Raw genomic sequence first — 14,027 nt, forward strand, 5'->3', positions numbered from 1 at the left:
ATAAAACCAAGTCTAGATCTCAAAAAGAGCTGATACACAGTGCATCTGACCTAAAAACTCATTCAAGTCAATACAAACCTTCCACACTCTTTAATGGGTTATAAAGTAAGTGCCATGGGAATCACCCTGTAAGTTCTTAGTACGTGCTTGATATTTAAGGGGAGTGAAAGGTTGAAGACAGGATTTGGCACTCTCCAGTGCTTTGACTCAAACACGAGAACAAATTAAAGCCACATGGCTGAAATGGACCCCTACTCAGACTGCACAACCCATTCACCATACACTAAGTGGATCGTGAATCAGTGCCACAGCCTTCACCATAATAACATTTTAATATCACACAAAAGGGGCATATGAGTCATAAAACTGTCAAATAAAATTCTCACAGAAGCCAATGGGAGTTCTGTCTAAATAAAAACATTACCAAGCACTCAAAATACTAAAATAAACATTTAACAATCCAGCTTGGCTATCATCGTTATATAGCAAACAAACAACTACTCTGCTTTCAACAGATGAGAAATCATACTCACAGAGCATAAATGCTTGTATGACTCCCATTTATTTATCTATTCTGGGTTTTGGGGTTTGTCTTTGTTTTCTTTTAGTATCAGACTTAACCCAGTCCCAGCATTCTTATAATGTTTAAAGGTATTTGCATTGATTGATAATACATGGTAAGCCTGCTTTACTCATCAGAAAAATGAAGCTTAATCTGTGTGAGAAAGGAGTAATAGTACTAGTCAGGTTAACAACTTGGGGTTTTGAAGACCAAAACACAGAGACAGCTTTGTCAGCAGATAAAATCAACCCCTTGTGAAAGAGCCCTCACCTACCTCTCTAGCCTGACGCCAAGAACTCGCCCGGGCAATTTTGCTGACAGGATCAATGAGGTTTGCATACATACAGACATCTAAACAGCTAAAAAAAGTAATAAAGCCTTTTTAAGTACCTGGTTAGAGTAATCCTCTAGCTTCTGAACCAAACTGTCCCACCTCTGAGTTAGTTCTTCTTGATCCTGATCGATTTTACTGGATGCTCTGCCATTCCCAAGGATTTGGGCCACATCCTGACCTATCTCATTCAGCTGGTCTAGCGTTTGCCGTTTCATACCCATGTCCTCTTTCAAAATCTGAAGTTAAAAGAAAACATTAAAAGGTGACATCAAGTATTCTGCCACCCCTTATCTTAGGAAAAAAAAAAAATGTACCACCTGAGCCAGATGTATCATAGGTTTCAAAACAGTTCTCTTGCGTAACAAAGCACTAACAGATACTCTTAAAAAGAGCACATTCCGGAAACAGCTCCTAGAGCAATCAGCAGTATCTCTTCAGTAACAGTTACAAATGATCAGTTCAGGTACAAGCTGCACCAATATATTAAAAAAAACCACAAAACCCAAATCACAAAACCAAAGACACAAGCCACAAACCCACACTTTGGAAACCGCTGCTGACTGGTGGCCTGCAATAAACTCCAAACCTTGTCAAAAACCCGACATAGCTGTTCCAAAGTCTGGCACACCAACCTGGAATGGCCATGGAGTAAGTTGTACACATTTTTTAAATTCAAGTGAAAGAATCTGGCAAGGAGAGAAGAATATTGGCCTGGCTTCAAAAATATCATGCATTCACAGCTCCTACTGGGGTCAAACTGGTAATTTGCCATCATTTAGTCTATGAGATTTGACAGGATACAGCAGGATAGCAATACTCACTGCTAGTTTTCGAACATTCACACTCAGGTCTGTTTGATCTCTGAAGTTGCTTGTCTGGACCTTACTCAAAGCCTCTTCTTTCTCAGTTAACCAAGCTTTCAATAAGCACTGCAGATCATAAGAAAAACAGTACAAGAAAATACCAAGTTTATCAAACAGCTGTTGACAATTCCTTCTTTAAGATCTTTGCATTCAAAGCACAGTTCTGTAGTTTTTATATGCAGGAATTTCAGTTAGCATTAACAAAAGGGGACAAAAAAAGTCAGATCAGAGAACTCAGTAATACTTTCCAGCAAAACAGTTTCAATAAAACCATTTCTCAACATATCACAGTGCACCCCTCCAAAGTTATTTGTAGTGACCAGATAGCCACCATAAAGCTGATGTAGGACTAATAAATATTAGAAATAAATATATTTCAAAATGGTATGTACACTTGCTTTCATTCTCCACCCTTCTTCTATGATTCAAACCTAGCCATTGCAAACATTTTCTCACGGAAGCTACACCACTGATAATTCAGAGCTCTTTTACTCCAGGCAGATGGTCAAAGACTCAGCTATTAATTAGTCACCTTCCTATCTACTGTACCTACTTCCAATTGCAAAATAACTTCAGTAAATACTATCTTATTAACTGCTAAAAGCTGGGAGTGGTCTGCTCTGGATAGCACTAACTCAGGGAACTCTTGAACTTTTTCCACTTCTCTCTAGGAAACCTGTCCTGGGTTTCGCTTCTCTTCAGTCGCACGGCACTCCTATGGAAACTCCAGCAATAACTGGCATCAAGTATCAGGAAGGATTTTATACATTTTATATTATGTTGCAATGTATTGCTGCTGCTGCACAGCCATCTCCATAGACTAGAATACCCAGAGCTCTCTGTCAAGCTCCGTTGCATAGCCACTGGCGCATTGCTACTCCTCTGTCTTTAAAAAAATAAAATCAAAAAGCAAGGCAGACCTTTTTGTTCTTTGAACAACACACTTTAACACAGCCATTAGGCTCCTCAGTCTAGCTGTATTTTTTTGGCATTGTCCCCGAACTGACTACAGCAACTTTTGGGCCAAAGGGTTAAGGCAGTTTACGTTGCCAGTGTAAACCAATATGTAAAATGTACAGACAGCAAATACAATGGTGGTGGAAATGCCATAAGGCTGTGAGAAACAAAATTATAACACCACATACTCTCTGGAATAATCATACTGGCATCTCAGCCAACATATTTTATGCATAAGAGGAGCTCAAAAACACTTCAATGTATTCAATTTCTGCTAAATCAGCAGTCAAAGATAACTCTCTCTAGAAAACTGAAACAATCATCACAGTGCTAAGAAATATCTGGCACTGACTGAGGAATTTGTTTCCTGAGTGGTAAGAATTGTGTTGACTTGGCAACGTGGTTTCCAATCATTTTCTCGGCAGCCACAAAAAGGCTGATGCATCACTGTTGCTCACCTCTCCATCTGGTTGGGTGAAACAGAAAACGATAGCACCTAAACGTTTTAGTTACTTTTATGTTAAAAAAGTATTTGTATTAAAGTTTTGAACTAGTTTCAAATTGCGATTTTTGTAGGTCACTTGATAATTCTTAAGGACAGAGAACTGCAATTCAACTCTGTTAGCAATAAATTCATTGTTCAGAGTTGAATGATGAATGCAAACACAGGCTGATCTAAACCACCTAAAATGAACTTCTATTTCCTCATTACTCACTAGCTGACATTCTACGTTAAAAAAATAAAAAACGATTTTTTTTTCACTTTTACAGAGCAACATAATTACATACAAATTAAAAAAAAAACCCTGAACACAAAGCAACTCCAACAGATGACACTCTTAACAATATTGCAATAGTCAAGAAGTGGTTACTTTTCCCCAGACAAATATAAGCGTGGAAGAGGCCAAAAACATGTTCAGGTAGGGTCATCAAAACTGAGAGCACTTGTAGTCCATACCTTGGCATACAGAGCAAGGATTTTTGAGGAATCCTTATTTCTCAGAGACTTATCTTGCCCAAGAGTTACCAGAAAATGTTAGCATACAATTTTCTGTATGTGTGTACACATATGCCAACACAGTATTTTAAAGGAATATGTATAAATAGATACTTGGCATTGGACAAACCAGAATCTGAACCTTGGGTCCATATTAACAATAAGGTCATGTGAGCTGCAAATTCAGTTTATCAATATACTGCAAATAGATATGGGAGGGGTCAGGGAGAAAGCCCCCAAAATGCAGACAAAACATCCCTGTCAAAGAAACCAGGCTGTAACTGATAGCAACAGCTATATCAGCACTGTTCTACTTCTTTCAAATGTCTAAACAATCTGTGTGTACCGCAGAGCTTAAACAATAGCTTCCAGTGATAAATACCATCATTTAAGAAAACAAAACAATTTAAGTAAAACCTTCAAAGGGAGAGCCATCAAATATTTTAAGCTGAGACACAAAACAAGCTCCAGCACTAGTCATGCAAACCTAACACATGTAGTTGTGTTACAATATTTTTATTTATCAATGAATTTGTGTTTTAGCACTGTATTTAATATATACATAAAATGCACAATATCAAAGCAAGAAAAAACTCAGTGCCATCTTCTTCACAATTCAACTGTTTTGCCTTAACTCAGCAAAATGAGAGGAGCTGCACTGACCAACTGTTTTATGTTACTGATTTTGAAAACAGTATCTATTCATTAGTTGATTACACAATGGTGTACATGTATCCATGTTGGAAGCACATATACCTTAATTAGGAAAATTTCTGTAATTACCAAACCACCAAATACTTAGTGATTCATTGTCATTTTGCTATGATGGATATTCCCACTTCTTGGCCATTTTGCAAGCTACCTTGGAAATTATTTTATAAGGGGTTATAAACAAACTTACTTAAACTTTGGAAAATACTTCTCTTACACTGAACAGCTACTCTACTTTCCAAGAAATGCTGGGAACCCAAACAATAACACAAAATCTTGTTTTTCAAGGCATTTTTCTGAGAGCTGTCAAACCCTACTAAGGGGTTTGGGGGTTTTGGGAGGGTTTTTCTGTTTGGTTGGGTTATCCCCTCCACAAATCAACTGGTCACTCTGGGTAACTGAAGATCTACTAACCTGCTCTTCCAGCAGCTCCTGCCATAAAAGCTGAATTTCTTGCAACTTGACCCGTCGTTCCTCAGTCCAACGGCAAACTGCTGTCCACCGCTCACCAAGACTCTACAAAAGCAGGAAACGCTCATGAACATTCACAAGCCTCACAAGGAAACTCAAAAATCAGATATTCAAAAGCATAATTTCCACTTCACTGTAACATCTCTCTGTTATAGCTACCTCCTTCTTAGTAATCGCTATTGTTGTATTGCACAAAGCTGGAGGTTTAAACTTTCAAGAGCATTCACCTATGGCCTTATCTCTGCTCTTGCTGAAGTCAGTGAGCTATTTGATTGACTTCAAAAGGAGCAAAGTAGCATGCATTCTGTTTCAATAAGTTCTGTTTCACACTCCCTATACTTCAGGTTACAGTCTAACTTCTGACAAAAATGGGAAAACACTTCACATGATATTCCCTAGAAAACTTGTGCTCATGTTTTTAAATATTTTTCCTGTCAGATTTTAACTTCCTAATGAAAATTACTTATGTGAAATAAGAGTTGCACGGTGCATCTTGCCATTTTAATGAAAGTGCTGAAAAGCTACACTACAAAAGTGCCTAAGTCACTGGGAATGCAAACAGCTTGACTCATCAGGAATTGAGCTTGAAAGTCATCAAAGTATTTTTGCAGGTTTTACCCTGAGCAAATTTAATCATTCTTTATGTTACCATTACTTCTACAAAAATATCATTTTAAATTACTTTTTTTGGATAAATTGTGTTTAAACACAAAACTGTTGGTTAACAATTATATGCAAAGGTTTTAAGTGCCTGCTACTACAGTTAAAAACAAAGAGGGCTTTTACCTGCAATTGTTCCTCCAGAATAGCTGTTGCACTTTCCCCACTGCTTTCATCGACAATGACGACCATGTGCGTTAGGGAGTTTACCTTCACCTGTTCTGTCTCTAGGTCGCTCTGCAGGCTCTAGAACAAATCAGCGGTTACTATATTTGAATACATCTGCTAATCTGCTATTTTGGCCATAATGACTAACACAACTGCTCTGGCAACATATTTCAGATTCAGCATTTAACCACAGATTTTACCACTGAGAATCATTGAACAGTTTAAAGAAATGCAAACAAAAGACTGCTAGAAATGAACCCCAAACCATTCAGTTAAAATGTTGGAAAGCATGGAGTGATTTAAGCTGTATGCACCATACTTGACTAGGAGAATCGTATGACAACTGCATCAACTTTCTATATGTCTACTATTATAGATAAGAGAGCCTAACTGTTTCTATAAAAAGCTATTCTTGTTAATAAGCAAGTATCATAAGGCATGCCAAACAGGGAAAAATCACTAAGAACATTCTTCTTTTAATAGCTGACAATATAATTCTCATAAGTATTAACAGTGCTATAATTGATCATGATGTTCAAAGACAATAGTCGAAAACTGCAGAAAGCATACAGTTCCGATTAGTCTGAAACAATCTGTAGATTCAAATGTTCATACAACCTCTAGAAGAACAGATTCCACAGTTAAAGCCTACCTCTGAAATATCTCTGCAAGATCAATATGCCTTTACAGTACTGTAAATACCACTTTTCATCCCAGAATATCCTAAGCTACTCCATGAACAACACGCCTCAAAGTCCCCAGATTTTGAAGACAGAAGAAAGAATGCAATTGTGGGACAAGAAATTACACAGGATAAAAATACCCCGCAGTTCTTGCCCTGTGAGGTATGGCCCATGCTGGGGAGAAGGTCAAACCTCAGCACTGAGTACGAAAACCAAAGCTGCAACCATGACAAGCATCAAAAGGCCATCTTTCTCCTTCAAAAGACACTGCAGGCTAGAAAGGCTGGACTCCCATCCGGAAACTTAATTGAGAAACAAGCCACTTTCAAAACACTGTGCACATCAGAGAGCAGTGCCTATGCACCCCCTTAGGCTGTGATCCCTGTAAGTGCAGGGACTGGAATCAGTGGCTTGGGAGGCCCTTCCTGACAGTTTTAACTCCCGCATTATTTTCATCTGCAAGTCTCAAGCATGCTTTGGCAATACCTGCCAATCATTAAAGGCAAGCTTGTCCACAGTACATTTTATACTGTCCCTCACACTAACAATTTACCTGGGGGGGCCTCATTTCCTGCATGAAGTGAGGGCAACAATTTCCCTCACAAGTTTCACTTCCTGCATGAAGCGATGATAACAGTTTCTCCTATAGTCATCAGTGCTCAAGTGTTCAGTTAAGAAAACACTTCCAGAAACTTCTAATTCCTTTCTACACCATCATCATCCTTTCCCAAACATCAAATGCAGCCCCTCAGCATACAGCCATAGATAACTTCTGACACAATCAAGTTTCTCAGCTTCTCCCATATGCATTACATAACAGACAAAAAGATTTACTTTATGCTCATCCAGCTGTTTCTGAAGGGACTCCAAATCTTCTGCTAAGAGCTGAGATTCCATCTTCTGAATGCGTTCTTCTGTGACCGTCAGCCAGTCGGAGAGCTGCTGCAACTGCTGCTTCTGGAGCTCCATCAGCATGTCATGCAGGCTGCAGGGGGAAGCACAGGCAGAGTTATTTCAGAAATAGTTTTCCTAAGGAAAGAGACTAAGTTATAGTTCCTGTAGGAAAGGAGCAAGCCCATTTCATAAACCAGTTAGCTATCATCAAATAAAGTTTTCACCATTAAGCTAAGGTACACAGTTAAGTATCCTCATTTCTTTCTCAACAAAAAAGTTAGTGAATTATGCAACTTATACTAAGGACTGTTTCTTCCAACAGGGATTTGCTGCTAATAGAGCCTCTGCTGAGAGTTGCAACAAAATGCAGTTTCTCCCTTGATGTGCAGCTCTTAGCTTGATAACTCACAGGCAGGAAAAAAATTCTTCTAAGAGTTTTTTATTTGTGTAAACACACATAACTAGCCACGTCTATTGTACGCTTTACTGAGGAACTTAAACTACTGAAACAATATTAAGAAAACACATTTATGTAACTACTGCATGTAGATACTATATATTTAGTCTTACTATATATTTAGTATGTAAATTTACATAATACTTTTAAATTTACAAAATACTTTCATGCAAGAACCCAAAAAACCCAGTTATATTCATTTATTTTGTTTCATCTTGGAAAGTATGAAGAAGGTGGATTTCATGTCACAAACCGAAGAGTTAATTCTGAAAAAAAATAATCTTAGAAATGGATGCAAACCAACTCCTTGGAGATGCAGTAAGCACCAGAGGTCAGTCCTGCAGCTGTAGGAGAGGTTGCGCACCATGACTCACCGGGACTGCCTGTCCATGCTCTCCACCCTGAGATCCTCCCAGCGCGAGTTCAGCAGCAGCATTTGCTCCTGGATCTCAAACTCCTCTTCGGGTGACAGATTTCCCTGGGCCACCAGCTGGTTTCCAGCCTGCAGAACGCTGCCCACACTGCTCTGGTGGGCAGTCAGTTCCATCATAAAACCCTGGAAACAGCACAACCAGCCACGTCACTGGGATCTGTGAGCTCCTACAGGAGTTTACACATTTGTAAATGCCCTAATAAAGTGTCATGTTTGAAACAGTGCTGCAGAACGAGCTGGCACCATCCAACACACAAGCATAGCAGACTTATTCCTCTCTATGACAGAAGATTCTCCATAAGCTACAAAAATTCTGGAGCCAGTAAGAGAGAAACAATTGAGGAAAAAAAGCTGACCACCTCAGAGAAACAGCTGTTTGTAAGAAGACACCCTTTGAACAAATGCACCAAGAAAATAAAACAGAAACTTACCTATGACCAACAGAACACAAACCAAGATCTGAAATGTATTGTAGGAAAGCGAATAGAACCCTATGAGTTAATAACATTAAAAATTCATGTATTTATTATAAATGCAGCACCTTTTCCGTTGGTTCAAGGCTTTATAACTGTAGCACAAGCAAAAAAATTCTTCATATTGATCAGCATTCAGATTTTAAATTCAATTGTATACTGTAAGCTGACACAGGAGAAAACTAAAACATCTAACATGACACTTGAAACTTTTAGCAACATTAGAACATTTATTCAGACAGAACCAAAACAAAATAATTTGGAAACAACAATAATTTGGAAGCAACAACACACGTTTCTCAAATAAACTATGCTAATCATGACAGGGAGACCACTGAATTAAATTGACATGATTATCAATTTCAGCATTGCCCTCATTTAACAGCAAGTGACATAAGGCTGACCAGGCTTTTTAGTAGTTGGCAGCAGAGAAGGGCGATTCAGCCTGGATCAGTCTGTCTTTGTATTATAGACACCAGTGAGCCAGCCACCGAAAGCTGATTAAAAAAAAAATACATTAAAATTTCAAAGCATGAATGACTAGGAAATAGAAGTTCTACAGTTCACACATACACACGAAAAAAACAGCAAATGAATTTTCAAGAGAAGCTTACTTCATGGGTCGAAAATTGCTCTTTGACTTCCTCAACATCACCAGATATTTCCTCCTGTTCCCGAAATGCATCCTCAGCTGACAGCAGCCATGTAAGAACTTCTTCCAGAGCAACTTGGTAGCTATCCAAGTCCATATCCACCTCTGTCACCGTGCTGGGAGTCTCCGCTCTAGAACTGCCCTGCTCCTCTTCAAGTGCTACAGCCTAGCAGCCAAGACAAAGTGATGTCTTAGAAATGCACAGAAGAAGCCTTTCCAAATGATACTAAAACCAAAACAACTAAGATCCCTTTTAATTCTTCATAAAATGTTAAAAGGAATCATTTGGTACATTTTAATGAGAAGAGCCAGAGTCACACTTACGAACTTTCATTTTGAAATAAAGAACCTGGGTAGAAAAAAATAACTTTAATCTTGCTCATTTAACAGTGGATCTCACGCCCAAACAAAAACCCATCATTACCACCACAAGTCCTGTGGCAAATCCAGTTAAAGATTTTTGGGCCACTCTCTCCAGCTTGCCAAGACAAAGGAGAAAGAAGCAGAAGAAATAAGCATAATACAGATGGAACTTTTTACCTCAACACACAGGATTTTTTACATGAATCAGAAAAGAAGAAAAAGGAAGATAGAACAACTCAAGTCAATCACAAAGACGATGCTAGGATTTTTCATATTTTCTCAATTGTGTTGCCCAAGATACAAGGCATGTTCCAGAGATAACTGACAATCAGCTAAAATTACAACTCAAGAAAAGCCAGGCAGATTTTGATGACAAACACACCTGCTGTATGTTGAACTCTCCATCCTCACATTCCTGCTTGTATCTCCTTGGAAGGGTCTCCACCTCCCGGATGTCTTCCATAGTGACTTGCTTAGGAAGGACCTCAAACAAAGAGGTTAAATACATGATAATAGACTTTTTGTCTGGCAGCTGTACAGCAACATCTGCATCAAAAAGATAAAATATGGGGAAAAATAAATGAGGCTGCTTTTCTAAATCATTACTTAGAATACAGATAAGACTTTACATATAGTGTAAATCATAGGTTCTCCTGTTAAGTAGTGTTTAGTAAGCTTTAAGTTAAAATACCAGGTTTGACATATGTTGAAAGCAGTATGAAGGAGAAAAAAATTAAAAAAATAAATTTTCTACATTTAGAAGTGAACTCATATTAAAAGACATGATCTTTTTGAAGTAAGAGCCCAAACTTGAATTTACTAAGGAATAAAAACTCTTTGGGGAAAATTATTCTGGAGCATCTTCCAAGCAGAAATGCAGTTCAGGGACAGTATCCCACATAAACAAACATTTCCACTTAGGCTCTATCCTCACTCCCATCATTGGTCAGTTCAATTTCTCACTTTTCATAAAGAAAAGAGTTTCACCAACTCAGGTTCACTTATCTCTCAGTTTATGAGTGCTACCCATTCAGTTAACACTTTTTTTTTAAGAAGGTGGTGCTTGAATCTATAAAGTTTGAGAGCTTGTCTAACAGAATGAATCTTTGGAGGCTCACTTCAAAGCAGAGTGACAGCTCAGCATTTTAAAAAGGAGCCATAAAAGTTTCCTGGTAAGCATTCCTACTCACAGCACTGGCGGCTGCTGCTACTCAGTGTATATATAAAGAAAAAAAAGACCAAGAGCTCTTAAGTATCCCATTCTACATAATGCTTTACTTCATCTGAAGAGCACAGACCCTTGAGGTGGAACTCCTACCTAAAATAAACCAAAGCCAGGGTACGAACTTCACCTTCTGCATACTGTCCCTGAATGGTAAGTCAATCAGAACCTTAACATTCAAGAAGCTGAAACACGCATGCACAGACATACCCTTACCGTACAAATCACCTTCTTCTAAATCCAAATTTAAGGGCTTGAAACAAAACATCACTGTACAAAACTGCTGGAATTTGTATTCACAGTAAATGTCAATAGAAGTATTTTCTTTCAAGAGGGCTCAAAAGAGCTTCTAGTCAAGCAAAATAACTACATCCCACCTTCAGGATCCAACAGTTTCTCAATTCCCAGGTGGTTCTTGGCTATGTTGAAAGCATGTTCCAGTCTTTCAACTGGGGACATCTGTATAACTTTATCCCAGCTGAAAAGTTCAGGTCTAAAAGTAAAGACAAAACAGGAAAGAAAGCAGTAAATTTTATCTGAAGAAAAAATTTCACACCACACAGAATATGAAGTTATGGATATGAAGGTAGCTACCTAAGTAATATAAACCTACAAAATATAAACATAAGTGCATATACACAAACGTGCTTTCTTTTTATTAGTGAGAATCTGGCAAATCACAAGTCAATTAACTGACTATATATCCACAGCAACATCCACCTTCCACTCTATGTATTCTATACACATATTCATTGACTGCAACAGGAGAGCAAATACTACTAACAAGAAAATAAACTCTGTGTTTAAAATTTATTCCAGAATGTTTCCTTCAACTGTTTCTTTCACAACATTACTGTTACTACATGCTTTCTGTGTCAGGCTCTGCTGGGTAATCAAGAGTCACTCTGCGTCCGGAGAGCCTAATTCCAAACTTGTGATGTAACTCGGTGACCACCCCAGACCATCACAGCCAGGAGAGTAGCAGCTGTCTCCACCCCTGCTTGCTCACCCTGCCACACACCCTTTTTCCCCCATTAAAAAAAAAAAACAAAACCAAACAAACCCAACCCACAAACTACAAAAAAACCACCCCGTCACAAATACTTACGAGAGTCACAACACAAATCAGACCAAGGAGCCAATCGATTTACACTGCCAGCAGCCTTGATCTCACATAATCATAGAATGGTTTGGGTGGAAAGGGACCTTAAAGACCATTTAGCTCCAACCCCCCTGCCATGGGCAGGGACACCCTCCACGAGACCACATTGCCCAAAGCCCCATACAACCTGGCCTTGAACACTTCCAGGGGTGGGGCATCCACAACCTCTCTGGGCAACCTGTTCCAGTGCCTCACCACCCTCACAGTAAAGAATTTCTTTCTAACATCTAATCTAAATCGACCCTCCTGTAGCTTAAAGCCATTTAAAACATAAACAGTCCCTCTCTCAGCCTTCCCATAGGCCCCTTTAGGTACTGGAAGGCCGCAATTAGATCTCCCCGGAGCCTTCTCTTCTCAGGCTGAACAACCCCAACTCTCTCAGCCTGTCCTCATAGGAGAGGGGCTCCAGCCCTCTGACCATCTTTGTGGCCCTCCTCTGGACTTGCTCCAACAGCTCCATGTCCTTCTTATGTTGGGGGCCCCAGAGCTGGATGCAGTACTCATGAGAGTGGAGTAGAGGGGCAGGATCACCTCCCTCGACCTGCTGGTCACCCCTCTTTTGATGCAGCCCAGGACACGGTTGGCTTTCTGGGCTGCAAGCGCACATTGCGAGCTCATGTTAAGCTTAGCATTAACCAAACTAAATCTCAGGACCAGCTGTGTGCCCAAAACATACCAGCAGGTCTCAAGGGAAAAAGCAGAGCAGGGAGCATGAAGCAGGGTCAGCAAACAGAGCCCCCACCTAGTGGTACCTACACCGACAGGGCATCATCAGCCTCGTGCTGCAGCAGCACAGCTGTAAGACTGGCAAGCCGTTACAATACTTCTCATTCCCCTGTAATAGTGACTTTTCATTAACACACTGCTATTGATTCTGTGCTTTATAGAATTGGGGAGGAAGCCATGGGCTTGCCTTTAATTCTTTTAATACTTAATTCAGTTCTAAATTGACCTGAGAGTATCGTTTTAACATCTGTCGAGTCATTACACTCTGTGAAACAGGAAGGCCGTAAGCTGGCAGAGTCTGAGCAGCAAAAAAGCCAGAAGGAAGGTGGGGGGAGCGGGGAACAGAGATACGCAAAGATGTCTGATAGAAGCTAGTGTAATACTCTACCTCCATGCAAGGAGCAACAAGGACAACCACATGGATTCACATAAAGCCTTAGCAGGAACTCTTACTTCGAAAAACACATTGCAATAAGTGTATTGTATACGTACTACCTGTACACTGCTGTGATAACACAAATTTTAATAAAATGCAATCTAGGTATTTACCTATGAGCAAGAAAATTGTACCAAAGAGCAGAATTCAGTTCAAAGAGGAGCTAAGCTAATATTAGGAAATGAAAGAGACCAGCACTGTAAAATGTTAAATGTCCTATTACCTCATATAATTTTATTAAGTACTACAAGTGTTACAAAGTTACTAGATATTACAGCCAAGAGGTAGCACTGCTAACAATTGTTGATAGATACATAAAGAGAAAAGCGAGCTACTAAACCTCTTAATGGGATCCACAAAAATTCTCCTATACTGTCATATTAAGCTAAATTAAAAAAGCAATATTGAAAATGGCCCTTGGGCAGGGAAGCACTACGGTCTGGGTAAGCTAAATAGCTTTGTTGTCCTACCACTTCTGCAACCTGCCCCAATCCCCTTGTTCCTTGCAAGTGCCTTTTAAAGCTCCTCTTTCAAAGCCAACCTAAATTTAAACCCAGCTCAAGATTTCTTGGAAATGTGAGGAAAATGGTGTTTCCCTGGCTAAAGGACTGGTGCCCAGGAACAGCAAAGCTGAATTCTGACGCAGCGGAATGCTGCTGTTCTCTCAGGAAGAGTGAATAAAAGGCTCAGAGATCATCAGAGCCAGGTAAAGGAGAAATTTTAGGAAGTCAGAAGAAAGCACAGATACTCAGGTTAAGTTTTCAGCAGGGGCTTTTGCTACTTACCAGTGCTCTGAAAAGGGC

General features: G+C 39.4%; 1 protein-coding gene across 6 annotated transcripts in view; it reads right to left on the bottom strand.

The window, feature by feature from the left end:
- UTRN (utrophin) overlaps positions 1-14,027 on the bottom strand; it is a 389,659-nt gene that overhangs the window by 290,788 nt on the left and 84,844 nt on the right. For all 6 annotated transcript variants that reach the window (XM_054819386.1, XM_054819387.1, XM_054819385.1 and 3 more), the window contains 9 exons: positions 11,278-11,393; positions 10,061-10,224; positions 9,278-9,481; positions 8,132-8,313; positions 7,241-7,391; positions 5,682-5,801; positions 4,839-4,940; positions 1,718-1,825; positions 953-1,132 (listed from right to left, as the gene is read on the bottom strand). In XM_054819386.1, the coding sequence (XP_054675361.1) occupies positions 953-1,132; positions 1,718-1,825; positions 4,839-4,940; positions 5,682-5,801; positions 7,241-7,391; positions 8,132-8,313; positions 9,278-9,481; positions 10,061-10,224; positions 11,278-11,393 (1,327 nt within the window). The remainder of the gene's footprint in view (positions 1-952; positions 1,133-1,717; positions 1,826-4,838; positions 4,941-5,681; positions 5,802-7,240; positions 7,392-8,131; positions 8,314-9,277; positions 9,482-10,060; positions 10,225-11,277; positions 11,394-14,027) is intronic.

This window comes from Grus americana, chromosome 3, assembly GCF_028858705.1.
Source record: "Grus americana isolate bGruAme1 chromosome 3, bGruAme1.mat, whole genome shotgun sequence".
In the NCBI taxonomy this organism is placed as follows: Eukaryota; Metazoa; Chordata; class Aves; order Gruiformes; family Gruidae; genus Grus; species Grus americana.